Source organism: Coloeus monedula (assembly GCF_965178545.1).
Source record: "Coloeus monedula genome assembly, chromosome: 12".
Lineage (NCBI taxonomy): Eukaryota > Metazoa > Chordata > Aves > Passeriformes > Corvidae > Coloeus > Coloeus monedula.
The window spans coordinates 18,891,088-18,913,677 of NC_138792.1; the positions used below are offsets into that span (position 1 = coordinate 18,891,088).

General features: G+C 51.8%; 2 protein-coding genes across 2 annotated transcripts; one reads left to right on the forward strand and one right to left on the reverse strand.

Annotated features, from left to right (window-relative positions):
* Positions 1-1,053: 1,053 nt before the first annotated feature.
* On the reverse strand, positions 1,054-17,774 carry KIF4A (kinesin family member 4A; the record flags this gene model as incomplete). Its single annotated transcript, XM_082289190.1, has 30 exons — positions 1,054-1,239; positions 1,760-1,882; positions 2,532-2,648; positions 3,423-3,572; positions 4,216-4,317; positions 4,400-4,477; positions 4,650-4,757; positions 5,111-5,281; positions 6,062-6,191; positions 6,619-6,713; positions 7,276-7,431; positions 7,632-7,745; positions 8,354-8,437; positions 8,922-9,032; positions 9,500-9,644; positions 9,875-9,978; positions 10,372-10,557; positions 10,841-10,906; positions 11,545-11,650; positions 11,848-11,906; positions 12,352-12,487; positions 13,164-13,225; positions 13,703-13,878; positions 14,913-15,032; positions 15,214-15,308; positions 15,485-15,651; positions 16,224-16,313; positions 16,560-16,750; positions 17,457-17,571; positions 17,652-17,774. 30 exons carry the CDS (start codon positions 17,772-17,774, stop codon positions 1,054-1,056), a joined length of 3,666 nt encoding a protein of 1,221 aa, XP_082145316.1.
* A 584-nt stretch (positions 17,775-18,358) lies between these two features.
* Positions 18,359-21,097, forward strand: PDZD11 (PDZ domain containing 11). Its single transcript, XM_082289311.1, has 6 exons — positions 18,359-18,480; positions 18,600-18,683; positions 19,165-19,221; positions 19,476-19,574; positions 19,660-19,720; positions 20,372-21,097. The coding sequence occupies exons 1-6, from the start codon at positions 18,394-18,396 to the stop codon at positions 20,404-20,406; spliced, it is 423 nt and encodes a 140-aa protein (XP_082145437.1). The 5' UTR covers positions 18,359-18,393; the 3' UTR covers positions 20,407-21,097.
* Positions 21,098-22,590: the final 1,493 nt, after the last annotated feature.

A 22,590-nucleotide genomic window follows, 5' to 3' on the forward strand; every position in this document is an offset into this window, starting at 1 on the left:
AGTGTCCAAGGCCAGGTTGGAGGGGGCTTGGAGCAACCTGGGCTAGTGGAAGGTGGCTCTGCCCTTGGCAGAGCGGGAACAGATGAACCCTAAGGCCCCTTCCAACCCAAACAATCCTGGACTTGCCTAAGGTGGCCAAGGCCTCAGCCAACAGGTAAATAAAGACAGTTCTCAGCTCAGGGAACTACAGCCCAAATCCCACATCCCTGTGCAGGCCCCAGGGCACAGCTGTATCACCACCCTTGCCCATGAAGGAGAAAGAAATTAAAAATAAGTTATATTTATCACCTTTTCTTTCTGCTGCGACTCAAAACTTAGGGCTCAGGGCACGGAAAAGCAGCAGGACCTTGTTTGGGGTGTGTGGACAGAAAGACCTGAGCAGGTCCCAGTGGCAGCAACTCCTGGACTGGTTTTGAGACCAAGTTTAAGTGCAGAGAGCCCAGGGGGGCTGGGGGTTGTTGTGCACAATAATTCCAACTCCAAGCCAGGTTTCTTTAGTAATTCCTTTATTAAAACTACAAACCAGAGTTAAAATTCCTGCATTATTCACATAGGTTAGGTGTCTAAGTTCATAGAATAAGGACAGTCCAGCAGCCAAAGGAGGTCAGAAACTGGTCAGCTGAACTGAACGCTGACCAGTTCAGAGCTGCTGGTTTAAGACTTCAGCCAGGGCCTCCTCGCTCCATGATCTCCCAGGGCAGCTGGAAAAGTTCCTCCAGGCTCCATGAGAAGAAGAAGGAGCAGAGCTCCAGTGCAAAGGCAAAGTTTGTTCAAGGTTACAGGTGAAACCGTACCCAGCGTTCACAGCTCGGGAGGAGGGAGGGAACTGGCAACAAGCACCGGGAAAATCACCTCCATTCACTCCAGGAATTCCAGAGGAAAGGTTCTTACCCTGCCCCTGGCCCCAACACACAAATATTTACAGAGACATGACCAGCAAGAAGCAGGGTTTGACTCCCTTGCTGAGGGGCAGCAGCTGCTGCTCCAGCAAGAGAGTCCAACTCCCTCAAAAGTCACCAGGAACATGGCCTAAAGGGATGGGAAAGCTCCAGGTCAGTTAAACTCCTCCTTGATGGGGGTGCAGCCTGAGAAGAAGCTGATGTTACTGCTCAGCATCCTCTTCTTCTTCTTCCCAAAGGGGTTCTGGTTCTCCTGGGACTCCTCATCCCTCCCAAGGAGGGAGGCTGCAGCACTGGGAATCTTCAGGAGCACCTCCTGGTCTGTGATGTCCTGCAGGACCTGTGGGAAACAAGGAACAATCTCCAGCATTAGTCACTGCTGCAGTGACCCACCAGAGGCAGCAGGACACAAAGTGCCAGGCCAGCCTCAAGAGTTGCTTCATTTTTTTACTCAAGTCAAGAAAAAGACAAATTTTTGGACCAAATATCAAGATTCAGCAGGAAGACACGGCAGTTGGAATGGTGAGTTCCAATGGGACAAGGGAATTCGTTTAGCTGAGGCAAAATGAGATGTGCCAGGTCAGAGAGCACAACAGCTTAAGGTCACTTTGCACATGGACAGATGTGATTTTACCCTGCTCCTCACTTCCCCTCTCTCCTCGCTGAAAGTGCTGCAGGAAAACATGGCAAGCCTGTGGCATCATTTCAGTGTGGAAACATAGGAATTCAGCAAACTCAAACCTTCCACACGAGCTGCCTGCAGTTGTGCAGAGTTTTCCAGCAGCAGCTTCTCCTCTGGGGGGATTTCCCTCCAAGATCCCTCATCCAGCAGCTCTGCTGTCCCTGCTCCCTGGGAATACCTTTGTGGTTGGAGTGACACACACGGGCTGGAAGAAGCTCTCTCCTGCTTTCACCTCCGTGGGGTCTTCCAGCTTCAAGGACCCTTCCGAGTCCCTTTTGTGCTCCTCACATGCTGTGGTTTCCTGAGGGGCAGCAGAGGGTGAAGCTCTTGTAGAACATCCATCCCATCCCTTCCCACCACAGCCCCCTGCTCTCTGGCTGGGAAGTATTCCACAGGATGCTGCAGCTCAGGCTAGGGCTCCATAGGCAATAATTAAAGCACTGTGGGATATCCCCACTTGATTTCTGAGATCCAAGAGCAGAATTCCCACTAGGAGCAACTTCCCCAATGAACATCAGTTTCTCATGGACCTTTCTGCTGCTACAGCCCCCTCCCCAAACCATCTCTTCCCTTCTTAAAAATAAATCCGGGAATGAGTCGAGGTTTTGTGTTGTCTGAAGCCAAAGACACAAGTTTAATTTACTGAGTCCAAAAGGAAAATTGAAATTATTTGTCCTCAGATTTGTGGATGAGAAGTGGGAGCAGGAAAATCTCTGCTGTGAATCTCCACATGTCTGTGCTCAGTGGCAGAGCCTGGTCCTGCAGTGGAAAATTGTCCTCAGTTACCAGAGAGGCACTAATTAGTGATGTTCACAGAGCTTCAGCAAAGTGCATGTGCTCTGTCTGGACAAACTATGCTTGTGTGGGAATTTTCCCTTCATCCAGCTCTGCTCCAGCCCCAGTCCAGGCCCTGCAGCCCCTGAGGCACCCCCAGAGCCAGCAGCACTCACCAGGCCGTGGTCCCTGTTCCTGCACGTGGCTGCGGTGCAGCTGCAGCTGTCGGTGCATCCCAACTTCTGCTTCCTGCAGCCACACTGCCTGTTCCCACAGCGGCCCTTGCACGAGCACTGCAAGAGAAGGGGGATCCAGTGGCCAGGATGCTCCTGGAATGCTCCAGCTCCCGCCAGCTGTGGCATCTCAAGGACAGGGACACCCCCAAGCTGCCCCAGAAGTGTTTCGCTGCCAGTCCTACCTCCCAGCATAATTCTCTTCCTAATACCCAGAATAAAATCCTTCTGCCTACAGATCCATCTTCAGGATCTATAGGATAAGCACCTCCAGCTATTCAGTGCCTGATTTCAGGTGATCTCAAAGGATCCCAGTTTCTGTGCCACACTTCCACAAAAGGAGGGAGTCTCCAACCCCAAACGCCTCAGGAATCTTCTGAGCCACAAGGCTGAAGCTCCAGACTGACACAGACAGATGGAAGCCAAGGCTCTGTCAGGACTGGAAGCTGCAGATTCCCAGAGGGAACAGGGATCCACAACAGGCCATCCCTTTTTTTTGTTTGTTTTTTCCCTAAAATAGGCTCCCTGCAGGGATCTGGCTGCTCTTAGGGCTGTTCCTGAAGCAGAGGCCAGCTCAGGCACAGGCAGCAGGACACAACACATCTCTCATGGGACAAGGTGACTTGGACAGGGAAAACCTGTCCAGAAAGGTGTTGCTGACTGCTGACCTTTGCTGTGTCTGTGGGAAGGTCACAAATATCCCAAGGCACCCAAATAACCCATTTCTGCCACTCAGAGCAGTGGAGACACCACATCTCCCCGCTCCATACCCAATCCTTGGACACAGCAAATGATTCCCCAGCAGACACTGGACCAAGGGCAGCTGGATCTTACCCCCATGAGGTTTTTCCTTGCTCCTCTGCCTGCTTTCCCAGGAAGCCAGTCGGAATCATTCAGTTCCCCAGAGTCAGAGAGCAGCTCCTCCACATCCACCTCGGGGCTGGGTGCCCGGGGCTTGGCCGTGGTCTGCCGGCGGCTCTTGGGCTGTAACACAGGAGCACGAGGGGTTAGGCCACCCAAAAAAATCACACTGTTATATTTTATTAATAATTTTTATATTTTAATAAGGTTTTATTTTATTTTATTAAGGTTTTCAGAGTCCCTCAGAGCCAAGAAGGTTGGGGGAAAAAAAAAGATCCAATTATCAGGATTGAAAATTCAATCGATTTAAACTATTGATGACAAATCCTTGGAAGTCTGAGTTGTTGTCACATCACGTGGAAAAAAAAAACAAGTGTCACGCTCCTGTCCAAAGAGTTTTAAATCATTTCTTCCTCCCAGCACTAAGATTTGTCTCTTTGCCAAGCAGCAGACCTTGCTGTGACACACATGCCTTGCTCCACAATTTAAAGACTGGGAATGCTACAGAAAAACAACCTGGGTTGTGAAGGAGGATACAGAGTCAGAATTACAATGAGGAAACAGGTTTGGGGGTTTGTCTGTTTGTTAATCAAAAAACTAATGCAGGTATTTGGGTCTTCTGGAAAGGACAGAAGGGGCCACTTCAATGAGCAGAACAAGTGCCTGGCAAAAGCAGCTTGGGAGAAAGAAAAAAACCACATTATCAGTAGCCAAGAGTAACTCTAGCAAAGAATTCAGGTGCAATACAAACTGTGCAGCCTCTTACTTTGGGTGGAACATAATCAAAAGAAGAGTCTGGAGACTCAGGTGGCCTTTGCTGGATGTGCCGGAGCTTCTGGCCACTGGCAACTTGGAGGAGCAGCAGTTTCTGTCAGAAGAGACAAGAATCAGCTCTGCAAAATCCACAAACCCAACTGCCACAGGGCTCTGGTGTCTGTACAAGGCTCTACCTGTTTCAGAGTGTCATTTTCCCGGAGCAGTTCCTGGTTCTTCTCACACATCTCCTTCATTTTCTCCAGCTCTTCCTCCTGTTTGTAGGTCAAGAGGAAATTTATTTCATTGGAGAGAAATAAGAGAAAATCCCCAGGGCTATTCCAGCCTGCACAGCAACCACCCCATGCAGGCTTCTGCAAAGGGAATACACAATCCTGCTCTATTCCAGGTATCCCAAAGGATCCCAGCCACACCCAGCCACTGCACCTGGAACTGGAGTCGCTCCTGCAGTTGTTTCTCCCGCTCGTTCAGGGAATCTTCCAATCTCTTATCTGCTGCTTCTTTCTGCTGGAATTGGCTGAGCAGGTACAGAACCTACAAGCAAGTTGGAATAAACAGGAGTGAATTCCTGAAAGAAACACTTGGCATCAAAGTCCAGGCTCAGGGGAACTTCCTGCCACTTCCAGCACAATTCCCCCCTGACCTACTTGAAAAGTGATCTTGTAACATCCTCACTTAAAGTAGGAGGAACATTACTGAGTAAACCAATTTGCACAGGATAAATACAGGGATTTCTTTGGCTTTTAATGGACCATCTGCAAAAATCCAGCAAAATTTGACTTGATATTCAGCACCAGCTTCCTTTCAGCACATCCCCTTTGCCTTTCTCCCTGAGCAGACCTGGAGATCAGTCCCAGACTCCAAGATTTCCATGAGCTGTGATTCACCTTTTCTTGGTGTTGCTGCTCCTGCACCAAAATCTGATTTTGGAAGGCTGTCTCCAGCTCTGCTGTGTGGTTCCTCTCTTCCATCAGCATCTTCTGCACGTCAGAACAGCTGGCCTGGCTCTGCTCCAGGCTGCTCTGCAGTTTGCTCTCCTGCACCTTGGAGGAGACCAGCTGGAAAACAAGAGCAAGGGATGGCTTGGGACAGGGATTCCCTGCTGGCACAGGGATTCCCTGCTGGCACAGGTGCTGCAGTATGGAGGGGAAGCCTCCCTGTAACTTCCAGCCACCCCAGGAGCTGGACCAGCCCTCAGCACCAAGGAGGGCAGGGAGATTCAGAGCCAGACACTTTGGAAGGGCAAACCAGGGAGCTGAGGGTGTTGTTCACAGCTCTGAATTCACCTCCCTTTCCTGCAGCACACAAAGTGTTTTTCTTTCCACCCTTTTCCTTTGATTTCCAAGCACCAGGGAGCAACAGGTAATTCTGTCCTTAGTTGCTCTTTCCCTGATCCCACAACACCCCACTTCCTACTCTTCCCCATCACCAGTCTTGTGCAAGTTTTTCCCAGCTCAACACCAATTCCACTGCTCCCCTGACCTCAGCCAGCACTGCTCTCATTTCCCTGCTTGTTCAGGAAGAATTTTTAGTATTTTTCTCTTCTCTTCCACTTCTGAAATTTGTCTTTTCCCATTTGCCCATTCCCATGTAAGTCACCCATAAGCTCAGCTTTAGCTGCTGTCTCCAGACCCTCATCTATTCCACTTCCCCCTTCCCTGTTTTTCACATTTCTCTCCCCAGTAAATAACATTTTAATCCAAACTTGTGAGGGGAATAAACCTCATCCGCTACAGGAGAGCTCCACTCAAATTCCTTTGGTTCCTTCCTTTCATTTGTGGCTAAGCAGACTTAGAGCCTTTGCTTTTAGGGATAAAAGAGGAAAAGCCAAGGTTTACCTCTCCCAAGAGATACTTCAGAGCACATTTGGCCTCCAGGATGGTGGCAATGCTGTCCCAGCGCTGCTTGGCCCGATCTCCATTGTCTGCATCCAGGAGTTTCTGCTGCAGGTCTGCTATCTGGGCACTCCTGGGGGAGAACCCATGGATTTGGAGTTACAACACAGGAGAAAACCCGGGCTGGTGTCTGGGCTAATGTTACTGTTCCCAGAATATTAAATAAAATAGTTTAAATTGAGATTTTTGCTGCTCAGTAGAGCACCTGGAGCCTGCATTGTTCCCCTCCATATTGCCTCCACTTCACATTCCCAAATAAAAGTGGAGGTTTTTCCCCCAGAAGTGCTCACCAACAGCTCAAGAACCCCAGTCTAAGCGACTGAGTATTTTCCCCACATTTTGGAAAAATTCCAGCCAGGAAAACCCACACCTTTCCCTCATCATTTCCAGCATCAGCCTGCGTGTTTTTCATCCTCTTCCACCTCCCAGAGAGTTGGGATGGAAAGGAGGGGAGAGCCAGAGGCAAGGCTGTGTGGATGGGCTGTGTGGCAGTGCCTTACCTGAGCTCCATCTCCGTTTGCAGGCTCTCAATCTGCTTGGAGATGGAGAGATCCATGTCCGGGGCCTGCAGGTCGGCCAGGCAGTACGTGCGCCTCTGTGGGGTCACAGCACGGGTACGGGGCAGGAACAGGGGAGGAAATCCCACAGTTACAGGCATTCCAGCTGGAAAAGCCTCCAGGCATCTCCCCACAGCTGCAATTCCAGTGCTCCCTCCCAAAAGCCTTTGCTAAAGGGTGTGACCCACTCATGTCCCTCACAGTCCTTGAGGGTGGAAAAGCTCCCCAGGAGTGTCGAGAACAACCATTGCCCCAACACTGACAGGTCACCCATGTCCCCAGGTGCCACACCCAGATGTTTTTTGGACACTTCCAGGGGTGATGATTGCACCACTTCCCTGGACAGCTGCTCCAAAGCCTGACTGCCCTTTCGGGGACAAAATTTTCTGTAATTCCATTAAGCAACAAGTTCCTTCAGCACCTCTTGTCCCTGACATGTCAGAGCACAAGAACATTAACCCTTTCTCCCACAAGGGTAGCCAAGGATGGGCTCCATCCCTATCTCCTAAGGGAACAGGTCAAGTAGGAGTGAGAATAATGAACCCAATATTGCTGAACAGCCAGAGGTGTGGGGTGGGAAAAGGAGAGTTTCCCTCTTACCCGGAGCTTTGGAGGGGGGTTTTCTCCAGCCTCCTTCTTCTCTTTCAGCTGAAGGAGCTCCTTTGCCAGGATTTTCCTGTCCTCCAGCAGGTCTGCCAGGTGTCTTCGAGCCTCTTCAGTGCTGACAAGAACCTCAACTTCATTTGCAAGCCAGCTCTGGAAAAATAACCCCCAAAACCCAGCGGCTGATCTCAGCTCCAGGTCTGAATCCTTCTCCGTGAAGGCATTTCAGAGAAACTGAATAATCCCAATGCAATTCCCTGTTCCTCCTGCTGTGCTCCAGCCACCAAGGCCAGCAGCACCCACCCCAAATCCCAGTTTGCCCAGTGCTGGGATGCAAAAACGCTGCCACCCACTTTGACTCGTGCAGCAATTCCTTCCATGCCCCGATTTTGGGTCTCCTTCCGTTTATCCGCCGCCTCTTTCTGTTTCTGCAGGGCATCCTTGAGGCGTTTGTTGGCAGCTGCTGCCTGGAAGAGATTCCACAAAGAGCTGAACAGGGACTGCAAATCATCTGCAACAGCTGGAAACACGAGGGATTCCCAGCCCACGGCAAACACTGGGACAGTGACAGCACAAGGTTAATAAATCTCAATTTATCCTCCTTTAACTCAAGGACTCCTCTCCTTGATTTATTTCCTTTGCTGCCATTCCTCCTTTACAGAGAAGATGCTGCTTCTAGGCCTGAAGGTAGAAGAAAACGCCCAAAATGAGGGGTGAAAGATGCATTTCTTTTACAAAGCCATCCTGAAAGGATTTGGAGCTGCAACCTTGTAGATCCACCACCCAAACTCATTTCCCACGTCCTACCCTGGGCATCCACATGGATTTGCCACAGAAGCCTGGGACTCAGAGTCATCTGGTACCCAGAGGTATTTGGCCTCTAAGGAGCAAATTTAACTGGGATGCCTCAAAGGCTACAATGCAGAAATAGGGATTTCTCCACAGAGAGAAAAGCTTTTCTTTCCAGCTTCTAAATTCCTTTAAGAGGTTTCTGTGTATCCTGTTCCATCCTCCAGCCCCACCTGGCAGACTTTAGGGATTGGTTGGGAATTTCCAGGAGATGTTGGCTCCTCACCTCCTCTGTTTTGCGCCGGAGGACATTGGCCTGTTTCTGGAAATCCCTCTCCAGCTTGAGGAGCTCATATTGCCTCTTGCGGTCCTGCAAGGAAAAACAGCTGGAAAAGTCCCATTTTCCACGACAAAGGAAAGGCTGCAGCCCCAGGGTTCCAGCCCCAGCATCGTGAGGCACTGAGGGGCAGGAATTGCTGTGACACCGAACTCCAGGTGTTTGCTGCCCTTTGCACTCAGCCACCACAAGCAGCTGGATTTCATCAACCTGCAGGTCCAAGGTTCCTTTGGAAGTTTAAAAACCTCCCATGCTGGGGCCAAACCCTACAGCTTTAAATCCTTCAAATATTGACTATTTTTGCCTTCTGCCTTAGAGCTGATTCACAGCTGTGGTGAGCTTGAAGATCTCCAGCCATGAACAAGTTCAGGTGGTGAAAGGTGGCAGCCACATGAGCCAAGCTCCTCTTCAAAGCATTCCCAGCACTTTTCCAGTGCTTTAACTGATGCTTGCCAGTTAAACAACCTCACAGCACCCCTTTGGAGGGAGGAACAGCAGGAGGGGCTTGCTTGCTCACCTTTTCCTTCAGCTGGATCACTTCCTTGTCCTTCTGCTGCTTCCACTGCCTGAATTTCTCAGTGTCTTCTTTCATCTGACGCATCAGCTGCACCCTTTGCTGCTTCATTTCCTGAAAAACACCAGTGGCTGGAAGAATTATCCAGGATTTACATTCTGAGGAGCTCCAACCTCCATTCCCCCCATCCCTGCCAGGTGTGGGGAGCAGCAGGTAGGAAATCTTAGAGTACTCCCAACACAGGACACTCTCAAAGTACTAAAAAACGGATTTTTTTAGGCATAAAGGGAAGACCAACACAGGCACAATTTAGGGAAATCAAAGTGGAGCCAAATGATTTGACTGAGGCAAGAAATCAGAAGTGCCAGAAGATACTTTGGACTTCTTTTCCTCCCAAATCTCAGTAGTCACCTGCCTATTGTGGTCATGTAGCCAAATCAATCTTGCCAAAAACTGCTGTTTTCAGTCTGACTAAACAGAAAGTGGATTCCTGTCTGGGATTCCTGTTTGGGATTTCTGGGACTCCTGCCTGGGAGCTGCTTTGTCTGCAGTGGCTCAAGTCAGAGGTGCCTGTTGGTTACCCTGATCTCCTGGTTCAGTTTGGACACCGTGCGCTCCGTGGATTCCTTCAGCTTCAGGAGCTTGGATTGCTCATTCAGCTTCTTCTTGAGCTCATTGATTTGTGCTTCCAGCTCCTGGAGCCTTTTCCGGCGCCGTTCGCTCAGCCTGGAGAGAAACCACAACAAATCCTCTCCAGCTTCAGAGACACCCCATGAAAAATGTCACCTCTGTCCCCTTTGCTGCTGCTGAAAGCCCACAGGAGGCTTCTCTGCAGCTCCTGGCAGGTTAAAGGGACACTTTTACATCAAAAGAGCTTTCACTGATCATGGAAGTGCAAGACATTGGATTTTCTGACACATTAACACCCCCCAGAGCTGCAGTCAGTGCCCTCTTACTTGGCCTGGTTGATGTCCTTCTTTGCCATGTGCAGAGCAAGGACCAGTTCCTCCTTCTCCTTCTGCAAATTGCTGACCTCCAGCTCCAGATCCTTGATATTGGTCTAGAAAGGACAAGAGGAATAAATCTCTAAATAAAAACCTTGAAAAGACACCCTGAGGCAAAGCTTTAAGACAGAGAAAGCTTGAAAAACCCCATTCCTCTGCAGCAGGCTGATAAACCACCTTATCTAAGACCTGCGTGAGGGTCACAGGGGCTGGTCCAGCACCCTCTGGAGCTTTGGTGTGCCCAGAGTCACTGTGGCCACATCCTCACTGAATCATTTCAGAGATGGGAGATCCCAGCACAGCAGGGAAAACTGCCCAAGGGAGCAGGGATCCAGTTTAAGGAATAAATAGACCCAAATCCGAACAGGTTCCTTAGGACAGATCTCCTCCCTTCCCTCCCCAACATGAACTGGGGAAAACAAACTGAACAAGGAGGATTTCAGCTTTACCTGGTACTGGGACTGAATGGGCCCCAGCTGAGTGTCATTTTGAGACATTTTTTTGGCCAGGGCCTCTTTCAGAGTCAGGGCTTTGTTGAGCTCCAGCAGCTCCCTGGAGAGCTGTGCCTGACGCAGGGCGTGCTGGGTGCTGAAGTCGTTGGAGGCTCTCTTGGATTCCTGGCCCACTTCTGCTTCCTGCAGGAGACACAGCCATGAGGAGAGGCCAATGCAGAGCTCTTCAATGACATCATCTCTGTTTCTACAGAGCACTTCAAATGCATTTTTATGTAAAAAAACTAAATATTCAGAAACGAGAACAGGTTCCTGGCCTTGAACACATCGAGTTTAAAACAGCACGGACAGGGGTGATGATTTATCAAGCATTTGGGCTAGGAAATTAGCAGCAGGGAGCAGATAAAAGTGATGAGGAGATAAAACCATGCCCCAGTGAGGTGTGCACTGCTGAGCCCCCACTTACACCTGCAGAATCCTGTTCAGAGTTTGGCAGCTCTGCAGCAGCTTCTGTGGTCGCAGCGTTTTCACTCTGTTGGACAGAGAGAAGAAAATTTGGGTGAAAATGGAGATATGAAGTAAAAGGAAGGAAATAACAGACTGTTGGCACATCATGGCAAAGCACAACTTGATTCTCCTCCGGCCAGAACCTCTCTGGAAAGAGGAGACCATTGTGCTCCTCCTGGAGGAGAGGGAGGAAACTCCTCCTTGTCTGGTTGGAAAAGCCATTCCTTGAAATCTTCCCTGAACTCCAGCACTGGGAGCCACCTCCTCACAGGAGAGAACAGAGGAATGTCCAGTGAAGGAGAGCTGAAATTCCTCCATTAGACAAAGCCTGGAAGCTTCTATTTGACAATTTCAGGTCCCTGCAATTTATGTTGTCCATAAAAATCACCAAGTTTACAACACTCTATCCAATTTAGGGATTGTAAATCCATTCTGATCTCCAACATCAGGTTTTTTCATGGAAACTCCTCCTTTCCCCCCTGTCAGGAGCGGTACAAGTGGCCTTTCTGCAGCACTAAAGCACAACAGGACAGTTCTGAAGTGGATCTCAAGAATCACTTCATACTTTTAATTCCTGGGCTCCTTGAGGGAAGCTGTTGGAGTGGAATCCCAGATTTCCTGAGTAACTTGGCACAACTACCCCTTCCCTGGGCTCAGCCTTACCTGCAGCTCAGCCAGCACCTGCTGCAGGTTCCGGATCACCTCCACGTTTTCCTTCAACTCCTCATCCTCCACAGTCTCCACCAGCTTCTGCAGATCCAACTTGCACCTGGAAACGTGGGAACAAGTCCATGGCATGTTTGTGTCAGTTTGTGTCACACATGCCAGGGAGGAACAACTTTCCCCACCCAACCTCTGAATTAATTCTGGCTGAACAAACCCCAGCAGATTGGATCCAGTTTATCCCACTAAAACCATCGAATTCCCAAGGATGTTTTTGCAGGAGAAGGGTGTGGGGACACTCACACAGCATGGTGCTGGAGCTGCTCTAGCTTGGCATTCATCTTCTCATTTTCTTGCTCTGTCTAGGAGAAATCAGAATGATAATGAATTGTAGAAGCCAGGACTCAGCTGATTAATTTGCACCAGAAGATTCGCAGTGTGAAAATCAATGCACTGAAAGATCTTTCATGGTCAGGGCCACCAGTCGGGATTTAGCAGCATTTTTTCAGGGATGGACACTGCAGGCAGTAGGAAAAAAAAGCACGGTGGGGAAGGGAGAGCACAGGTGTGCAAACACGATTTAAAATATTAAAATAAAATATTTAAAATGTTAAAAAACCAAAAGATTCTGGTCACCCTTTCCCCACTGACGTCACAGATCTAAAGGCCAACAGACTCTGGAAGGCTCTTGGTTCTGACTGACTTGGAATCAATGTGAAAGAGAGATTCCCAATGTGCCACAGGGACAGGAGCTGCTGTTGATTCATTCCCAGCAATTCAGAGCTCTCCTGGGACAGCTGAACTTACCAGGATGATCCTCTCCAGCATCTGTGCTGTTTGCCCAGCAGCCTCACTCAGCCCCTGGCTCAGCTTCTGGTTCTCCTCCTGCAGGGATTGGTTCTTCTCCATCAGGGACTGGAGGCTCTCCGAGGGGGCCAGGCCACTGCAACAGCGAGGAGCAGTTTGGGTGTGAGCATGGCCTGGCTAGGGCTTTGTGACAGCACTGAAGTCACCTCCAAAACAATGATTATCCCCTAAATAATTTACAATAACTAGCCCAGAATGGGGTTTGGGTGGGAAGGATCTCAAAGCCCATCCAGTCCCACCCCTGCCATAGGCAGGGACACCTTCCACAGACCAGGCTGCTCCAAGTCCTGTCCAAGCCTTGGACACTTCCAGAGTGCAGGAAGAACCTCCAAACAGAGGTTGTGAACTCCATGCACGTGGTTTTGAAACATCCCCAGAGCACAACAGCTGCACAATCCAACTCTGTCCCAGATTTTGTGCTTTTAAGGATAACGGAGGTGGAGCTGCCCCACCTTCAGGGGTACAGGGGTGAGGAAAAGAGGGATGGATGGGTATTTATTTACACAGAGAGGTATTTATTCAGGAGGTGGTTCCTCTTTTACTTCCTCCAACAGATTTTTGCAATCTTGAGGTGTTTGCTACAAAATTAAATATCCCAGGGAATTCCAGTAAGGATGAAAAAAGAGGGGGAAAAAAAGCAATCAATTTATTCTCCCCTCACTCCACAGCACTGCCCAGAGCTAAGGCGATCCAGAGGCTCCTCTGGAGTGGGATAAGCACAGATCCATGGGACATGAAATAACAAATCTTACTTGAGAGACACGGGCAGGGTCCCTCCATGGGCCTGGAGCAGCAGCACCTGCAGCTGCTGGACCTACAGAGACAAAGAATTATTGCTTGTAAATGTAGCAACTCCATGGATGCTGGGTCTTCCTGACTCACCTGCTCTGTAATTCCCACTTTACCACTGCCTGTGGAAAGGAGTGGTGTTGTTACAGTATTTCAAGCAATTTACTCCTCAAATAAAAGGTTCTTCTCTTCCCTCTGGGATCACCCCACGGAAAACTCTTCCCCTTCCCACTGCTGGGTGCAGGCAGGAGATGCCAGGAGGGCACCAAACCATCTCTGTATTTCTAATTCTGCCTGTAGCCCACCAAGGAATGATTTGTTGGGTGGAAGGGAAATTTAAACCACAGCAACTGCTGCAAAATTCCAAGAAATATCCATATATTCCCTTCCCAGCCACCTCCAGAGACAGAGCAATGCACATTAGGGATATTTTGCATACTTGGGGAGGTTGTGCCTTCCCTGGATGTTTGCTGAGCTCAGAACCAGAGGGATCCCCCAGTACCTGCTGTTTCAGCTGGTGCAGCTCAGCTGCCTGGGGGTCCACGTTGACAATGGGTTTGTTTTTGATCTTCCTGGCCCTGTCAGCGTAACGCAGAGTGTTCAGGGTCTCCTCCAGGTTGGAGTCTGCTGGGCTCACACAGGCGATCATCAGCGTGTGGCTGTTCCCACCCAGGGAGTCTGGGGAGGAAGAGAAACAGCATCAAAGCTGCCACAGAGCAACAATGACAGTGAAGTGTCATCATTCAAGGATTCCAACCCCCAAAACGCAGATTAAACAGCTGGATTTTGGTGCCACTCATTACTTTCTCCTCTGCCCACTCAGCTCTGTACTAAAGGGGGTTTTTAAAAGCCAAAGTTGGGCTTTGAAACCATAGATTTCACCCCAGAAGCCCCAGCTGTTGCCCTAATAATTTCCTTCTGCCATTGCTGTCCTGGTTTTTTAGGCTTGCCCCTCCCTTCTCCCCTCCAGTAACAAGACCTCCACGAATATCCAGAATTTTCTCCAGCTTAAGGAATTATTGGCTAAGAAGAGATCACAAAGCTGCATGAACTTCATCCTTTGGTTTTACACAAATTGGCTCCTTAAAGCTACTGACCAGAAAAACACACATCCAGCCCAACCCACCCCCCACATCCAGCCCAATCCAGGTTTTTAATGAGGTACTTTCAGACATGGAAAATACTGAAGAGCTTTTGCACCAAACTATGTAATTACCATAAAAACCCCAGTGATTTCATTACCAAAGCTGCACCCAAATTAAAGGGTAATTTCAATAAAATGCATTAGAAGACAAATCCCAGCTACTGAAAAATAAAGACCAGATATTCAGACCAAGAAAACAAATCCCAGGGAAGGCACAGACAGCTGGAGCTGCATTCTGGCTGTGGCATCACCCAGGGAGTTGCTATAATTAAGGTACAATAATAGATCTCTGCTCCCAGACTTCTCCTCCTCCTTCTCCCCACCAAAAATATGCCCTGGATTTGTCTTGTTTCCTCCTGTCACACAAAGTGCAGGAGAGCAGGACTCCTTTTGAGCCCATCTCACTGCATTTGCAACCTCAAATAAGAGTCCAGGAAAGCTCTGGCTTCAGTGAGGAATTAAATAAATGAATCCCTTTGCAGCAGCAGCTCTGAGCTGTGGGGTTTTCTCCTGCTTTGTTATTTAAAAAGCACCTGAAAATTTAGGCTTTGTCATCATCTTCTCTCACCTTGCAGCAGCCTGGTCAGCTTGGAGTCTCTGTAGGGGACAAATCCCCCCTTTTTATTCTCTTCTCCCAGAGCACTGATGACATTCCCCAGGCACAGGAGGCCTCTGTTGATGTTGATTCCTGCAGACAAAGCTCAAAGTGAGCACAGCCACCTCAACAGCTCCAAACTCCTCATTTCCTGCTCTTATTAAAACTTCAGCAAGGTTAAAAAGTCAGATTAAAGGGTTAAAGAAGCACTTTGCTCTTTTATTAACTCCCAAGTGAGAAGACACCCAAACTCCCCCAGTGCCAGCCCACAGACCTTCTTTGAGTCTGTCTCCCTCAGCCTTGGTCTTCTTTTGTCTCTCAGAGCCAGCAAGATCCACCAGGTGTAGCTTGCAGTGAAAACTGCAATTTCTAGGGCAGAAAGAAACTGTTTTATTCTCCCAGGTAAACTCCCAGTTGGAAAAGGAGCAGCCCAGGAGCTGAAAATTCAGACAGCCAAAAATGGAACTGCCCTGAGAAGTGCAGCTCAGGACTGCGATGAGGAGATTTTGGGAAAGTCCTCTTACCAGCTGCACCATGACACTCACTTGTCATTTTTCTTCTTCTGATCAATGCAGATGGTGAAGATGGCATGGGACCTGGAGGACTGGGAATTCATGGCCGTGGATCCCACAGTTCTGGAGTTGTTCCCCTGCTCCAGGCAGGACACGGTCTCTTGGGCACAGGTGACACTTCTTTCTGTCAGCCCCACAATCTGTAGCCAGGAAGGAAACATTGCTCATCCTCTGCTTCCTCTTTGTCCCACCTGGGATCAGAAAAACCTCCCTCGGCCTCAGGCTGTGCCAGCCCATCCCCAGGAATGTGTGTCACCTCCAGCCAGGGGCCTGGAATGGAGACTCCCAGGGAAAACTGCTTCTGAATTTCGCTTTGGGAATGTGGAATCACAGCACCTATTCCTAAACACCCCCCCCAGCTCCTCTGCCTGCTCCAGAGACAAATCCATGGATATCCCAGGCCAAGCTGGGAGCTGTGCCAGTCACAAGAAGGGGGAAACTGGCAGATGGGGTGAGGATTTGTGTGGATAAAGGAATGGAGAGGCAGCTCCCAGGGACACAAACCACAGAGAGGATGAGCAGGAGGACTGGATGTGCTCCTTGGCAAGCTGTGCTTTCCCTGAGAATCCATCCCCTCGGATCCCTCTGCGCTGCTCCCAACACATGGATGAGCCCCATCCCACTGCTTTAGGGATGACAGAAAATGACACCTAAACCACTTCAGTCCCCAGCCCTGCCACCCCCTCCTGCTCCCACAGCCAGCAGGGCAGACCTTGATGCCTTCCTTGGGATCCTCCCGGATGCTGATCGGGGAACGTTCCCGAGAGGGGCACAGCAGGTCCAGGATGTCCTCGTTGTAGATCTGGAAGCAGCAGAGGAGCAGCTCTGGGTTACCAGCCAAAGAAAGGTGCAGTTATGCTGAAATTAGGGCTAATTTGGCATCACATTCTACTCATTTCCCCTTTAGGGAAAGATGCCTTGGACCAGAATTCTGTTCCTGACAAAACCTCCTGGACTCTTAGGAGTTGATTTAATCAGTATCTGTTACCTGAAGGAGGTGACCTCAAAGCTCCCTTTAGTCATAACTTGACAAAAACCAAACTTTTACCTCTAGATAAGAAACTTTGAGGACGAAGTCCCAATCCTGCCTATGCTGTTTCTCCTCAAAGAGCAGCTTGATGACCCTGGGGATGACCCCCACGCTGGGCTCATGCTCCTGGTTGGCTGTGTAGGTGCCTCCCATGGAGTAAGTTTTCCCAGATCCCGTCTGTCCGTAGGCCAAGACAGTGGCATTGTATCCTGGGGGAACAAAGGGCACCTCAATGAGTCATGTGAGGACAGAAAGCTGCATTTTTGAAAACCACCCTTCCAGAAAATTCTCAGTTTACATCAGCTTAAGTACAGATCACAGTCAGGAACTCAGACAGGGAAAAAAAGGCAATGAAAACTCTGTAAAGCACAGATAAAATGATTATTCCAGCTCTTTTTTTAAGGCTGGATGTTGCTTTATTAGAGCTAAATGGAAACACAGCACAAGTTCTCTGCCACCCCAGCACCACTGCAGCATCCCCAGACAGGATGTTTATCAATTCATTGTGTTATTCTTAAAGAGGGACAAGGGCTTTTTATAAGGGCCTGGAGTGACACGGCAAGGGGGAATGGCTTCCCACTGCCAGAGGAAAATTAGGAAGGAATTCCTCCCTATGAGGGTGGGGAGGCCCTGGCACAGGGTGCCCAGAGAAGCTGTGGCTGCCCCTGGATCCCTGGCAGTGTCCAAGGCCAGGTTGGACAGGGCTTGGAGCAACCTGGGATAGTGGAAGGTGTCCCTGCCCATGGCAGGGGTGGCACTGGTTGATCGTTAAGGTCTCTTCCAATCCAAATTATTCTGGTATTCCATGGAAACTGCCTTACACAGGCAGCCTCGGGAACCAGAGGGCTCAGAGAGCACACCCCACTCGTTTTGCGGAGCGGAGCAGGTTCCGAACGGGCAAGATCTGGGACAAACCTTTGAAGATGCCTCGGACCAGAGGCGACACCGCTGTGTTGAAAACCTCCTCCTGCTCCACGGACGGGTCGAACACGTAGTCGTAGGTGAAGGCCTTGTCATTGCCCACCACGACCTGCGGAGGAGAGGGACGGGGCAGCGCTGGTAACCGCGCCCGGGCTGCGGGATCCCCGGGGAGCCCCCCGAGCCTCTCACCTGCGGCTCCCCGGGCACGAAGGACAGGCACATCTGGCAGCCCTCGCTGGTCTCCTTGGGCACCAGCGGCCGGCAGCGCAGCGCCACGCGCACCGGGATGCCCTTGTCGTCCTCCCGCACCATCGCCGGCCTGCGGGACACGAGCGCCGTGAGGCGGGCCGGGACACGGGGCGGCGGCTCCGCCGGGGGAGCGGGGATGGAGCGGGGACCCCCAGCGGCCCTGCCCGGGGGTGGGGTGGAGAGGGGGTGGAGCGGCCCTGCCGGGGCTCGGGGATGGAGCGGGAGCCCCGGGGCGGGAGCGGGGCGGGAGCGGGGCGGGAGCGGGGCTGGAGCGGGCCCGGCCTGGCCCTGCCCGGTGTCGCGGGGCGGCCGCGGGACTGACCTGGAACCGCCGCTGCCCGTGCCAATGGCGGCGCCACAACGGCCGCCGTTCAAACCGGGCCGCGCGCCGCCACGGCCAATCACCGGGCGGCGTGTCAGGAGCGGTGGAGTCTCAGCCAATCGCGAGGCGTATCGTCACCGAGGGGCGGGGCAGCAGCCAATCGCAGAGCTGTGCATCAGGCAGAGGCGGAGTCAACCCTGGGGTGGGGTGGTACAGCGTGAGGGGCGGGGCGCAGGGCGGAAAGGAACCAATCGCGTGCGGGTGCGTCAGGCGAGGGGCGGGGCGAGGGGCGGGCCGCGGCCAATCGCAGCCCGGTGCGGCCGCGGGGGGCGCGTCCCGGCGGCGCGGCCGAGGGGCAGCATGGAGGGCCGGGTGCCCTACGACGACTTCCCGGTGGTTTTCCTGCCGCCCTACGAGAGCCCGCCCGCCTGGGTCCCGCCGCACGAGGTCAGCCCGGGACGGGGGGAGCGGGGGGATGGGCCGGGGGCGGCGGCGGCGGCCGCGGGGCCCCGCCGGGCGGGGTTGCCCGGGCCGGCCCCGGCTGAGCCGCCGCGCGTCCCCCGCAGCGCGTCTATCACCCCGACTACAACAACGAGCTCACGCAGTTCCTGCCCCGCACCATCGTCCTCAAGAAGCCGCCCGGGGCTCAGGTGAGGCGGGCGGCGCCGGCCTGGCGCTGCCTGGGCGCGGTGTCGCGTTCCCGGACGCGGTTCCCAGAGCGTTTCCTGGCATAAAGCGCGCTGGAATTGCGATATTCCCGACTGGCAGCGTCCTGGCACAGGGAGCTGCTGTGACAGGCGTGGGGCGGGCAGGGTGGCAGATTTCAGGCCGGTGGGCAGGGGGAGGGGTTGTTCCTGAAGTCGTATCTCGGGATGTGGAGCTGCTGGGGAATGGGAGCAGGGGCCCCTCAGGTATTCCCGGTGGCAGGAATTAGAAGAGAGGGACTGGTGCTGCTGCCTGGCTGAGCACTGCAGCACCCACGCCTTGGATCCATCTGGGAGACAGCAGGGAGAAGAGTCCTGGGGAATTGGAAGGGTCCTGGACAAGGAGAAGAGTCCTGGGCAATGGGAAGCGAACTGGGCCAAGGGAAGGGTCCTGGTGACTGCATTTCCCTGCTGGTTTTTCCCACAGCTGGGCTTCAACATCCGGGGAGGAAAAGCCTCGCAGCTGGGAATCTTCATCTCCAAGGTGTGTCCATCCTTGTGCCATTCCCGCCCGGACCCTGCCTGTGCCTGTGGGAGCTGCTGAGCCGGCCGGGTGTGCAGGGAGGTTCTGGCTGCCTGACACCCTCCCGAGCTCGGGGCTGGGATTTGTCACAAAGCCATCAGAGCATCTTGCACCACTTCCTGGTCTCTTCCCAGCCCCTGGAATTGCTCCCCAGGGCCGTGTGGGAGGGGAGCTGTGGGAGATCTGCTGCTGCCATCCCTGCTCTCCCTTCCCAGGTGATTCCCGACTCGGACGCTCACAGGGCCGGGCTGCAGGAGGGGGACCAGGTGCTCTCGGTGAACGACGTGGATTTCCAGGACATTGAGCACAGCAAGGTGAGCGCTGGGATGGGGAATCCACCTCCTTCCGTCCTCTCAGCCCAGCACAGAATGTGTGGAATCCTCTTTCCATGTTTTCCAGGCTGTGGAGATCCTGAAGACGGCGCGGGAGATCACGATGCGCGTCCGGTACTTCCCCTACAGTAAGTGCCTGGTCCAGGCACCTGGGATGCTCCTTGGGAAGCAAACTTCCATAAATCCCTGCCAGTTCCACCCGAGTTTAGCAGCCCAAGGTCACTGACACTGCTGATTTGGGATCAGGCACCACATCAGGATAATGAGGCCTGGCTTCATCTGCCCACACAGGAGAACTCAGGGAGCAGGAAGGTGGGATGGCTGGGGAATGGGAAAGGTAATTTAGAGCTGGAGAAGTAGCTCATTATCCTTGAGTAACATAGGGATGAGCTCTGGCACAGGTGCCAGTGGTGGGTATCCCTCCCTAAGGATGTTTGAACTGTGAGTGAAGGGAAGGACTGGGTTAACTCCCAGTTTCTCCTTCTGCACCCATAAAGTTCCAAGATTTAAGGGATTAAAAAAAGGGAGAAGTCAAGCCAAACAGGGATTCTTCATAAAATGGAAAGCGGCCATTAAGAAGAAAAACATGGAGTGGGGGAAGAGGGGATTTCAAACAAATCCTTTTGTTCTAAATGCTGTAAAATCACTTGAAATTACTGGTGGGGGTGCCGTTTTACAGCCAGAGGGTCTCAAACGCTGCCTCCACTTGGAAATGTGTGTTTTCCTGAACATTTTACGTAATTCCCCCTGGCCATCATCTCCTTGTCCCTCCCTCCCAGATTACCAGCGGCAGAAGGAACGGACAGTTCACTAACGGGGAGCTTCATCCTGCCAAAACCTCTCCACTCCTTTTCCCCAACGTCTGAGATGACACCTCACGTTTCAGCTGTCACTGGAGGCACCACTGTCCTGCACAGGATCATCTCTTTCCCATGTGGAGGGATGCCAAGGGGCTCATTTGGCTGGAAGATGGACGGGGATTGAGGCTGTGCTCCTGGGAATGGGTGTTGGAACAAGCTGGTGTGAAGCGGGTCCTGGGGGGCAGCTGCTCCAGCAGGATCCAGGTTTTAGCAAGGCTTAAATTGAGTGAGTTCTGGGCTGGTTCTGGATCCCTTGATCCTGGATCCTTGGTTGTTGAGCATTCCTGAGCAGAGCACAGGCATTGTTCTGCAAGAAATCCACCTGTTGCACCCTCTTGTGCCATGGAATTCTTTCCTTCTCTGTCCCACCTCTGCTGTGCATTGCTGGGAACTCCAGGAGTAAAATCCAGCCCCAGTCCGTGCCCAGCTCTGGCTGTTTGTGCCTCTTTGCTGACAAAGACCCCACAATCCAGGGCTGGGATGTTTGGAAATGTTAATTACCAAGGAAAAATGTTCATTTTCAACAAATCCAGGGGCAAATGCCTGGTGAGATCACGCTGTAATGGCTTCCGGACAGCCCTGGCTCTGGCCTTCTCTTCCTTGTGGTGTTTTCCACTTTTTCTGTATAAACAATCAATAAATCAAGTACAGCAACCTGAATTTAGCTTATTCCCACTCAGGAAGTCTGGGTGGGGGTTGGGATGGACCCACCCTCAGCACCATTCCAAGGAAATGCTGGGACAAGGCTCGGCTCCAGCCACCCTTGCAGCCCACAGGAGGAAATTTGGGATCTGCAGCTGTTTCAGGTTTTTTTTTCCCACTGGCTCTGCTGGAAGTCAGCCCCTGATTAACCTGGAGTGTTCCAGCACTGCCAGGAAAGAGCAAGGCAGGACTGTGGCTGTGGTGGCACCAGCACAACTCCAGGAGCAGAACACGACACTGAGCCAGGCTGGGGGTGAGGAAAAGATGCTGGAAAAGAGATTTTCACTCTGAATTAAAAGTTAACTTTTCCACCAGGGGAATGAACATCCTGGAAGCCCCTGCAACACCCCGGGGAGGGGAGGGAGAGCTCTTCTATCACCTCTCTGGTCTCACTGGTTTTCCCAGAATCTGTGTTCCATAGGGAAAGAGGAGCTCTCTCCGCAGGAAGCTGCAGATACAATTTCAACGTTGACTTTGTCCCTCCTGCTTCAGAGCATTCCCTGGCAGGAGCTCCAGGAAGGTCTCCCCTGCCCTGGGCAGTTCCTCCCAGGGAATGACTCAGGTGTTTTCCTGCTGACCTGGCTGACAGGAAGGAGTGGATTCTTTCCCAGGGCACAACCATGTCTCGGTTATGTTAATTAGCAAAGCATTAAGGCCACCACAGTCCACTTCACCCTCCAGAACTCAAGCAGTTCCTGATTCCTGGTGGGAAAACAACAGCTCCAGCAACGTTGGATTTTTTTCGTGACTGACAAAACTGAGCCAAGAGGCACAAATTTATAAAATCATGGAATGGTTTGGGTGGGAAGGACCTTAAAGACCATCCAGCCCCACATCCTGCCATGGGCAGGGACACCTCCCACTATCTCGGGCTGCTCCAAGCCCCATCCAGCCTGGCTGGGGACACTTCCAGGGATGAAGGGAGCACTGCCAGGGGTTCAGGCTGCAGTGACTCCCCAGGCAGGGAAGCAGCACTGGCAGAGGTCCTGCAGGTCCTTCTGGAGCAGCAGGATCAGCCCCAGGCATGTTGCAGGGCAGGGCTCAGCTGAGGGCTCCTCAGGGCTCTGTGCTCCTGGCTCCCTTCAGATTCATGTTTGGATCCACAGGGTCCTGTTGTTATCCCAAAATAGGGATCCTTCTTCCCAAGCTTTGCTAACCTTCCCCAGGGCTGAGATCATTGAAGCATGTCCTGCCCAAACCCTCAACGAAGCAATTCCACCCACAAGCCACTTGTCCTTCCGACACCTGGACGTCACTTCCAGCTCACTGGCTGCTCAATTTCTTGGATTAAATCTCCTTTTTTTGCTGATAAGGCTTGAAAATAACAAAGATCAAACATCAAAAAGACTTCCTGAGAAAATCATTACATATTCCACATTTTCCAACATGTCAACAAAGACCTTTCTCCTCCATCCCTTCTCCCCCTCCTCCATCCT

What these genes read in the sequence shown, in the direction of transcription:
- PDZD11 (XM_082289311.1), top strand. Translation starts at nt 18,394, where the DNA reads ATGGAGGGCCGGGTGCCCTACGACGACTTCCCGGTGGTTTTCCTGCCG. An exon ending in CCTGGGTCCCGCCGCACGAG is followed by an intron (nt 18,481 to 18,599) that starts GTCAGCCCGGGA and finishes CGTCCCCCGCAG; the next exon opens with CGCGTCTATCACCCCGACTA. An exon ending in TGGGAATCTTCATCTCCAAG is followed by an intron (nt 19,222 to 19,475) that starts GTGTGTCCATCC and finishes CTCCCTTCCCAG; the next exon opens with GTGATTCCCGACTCGGACGC.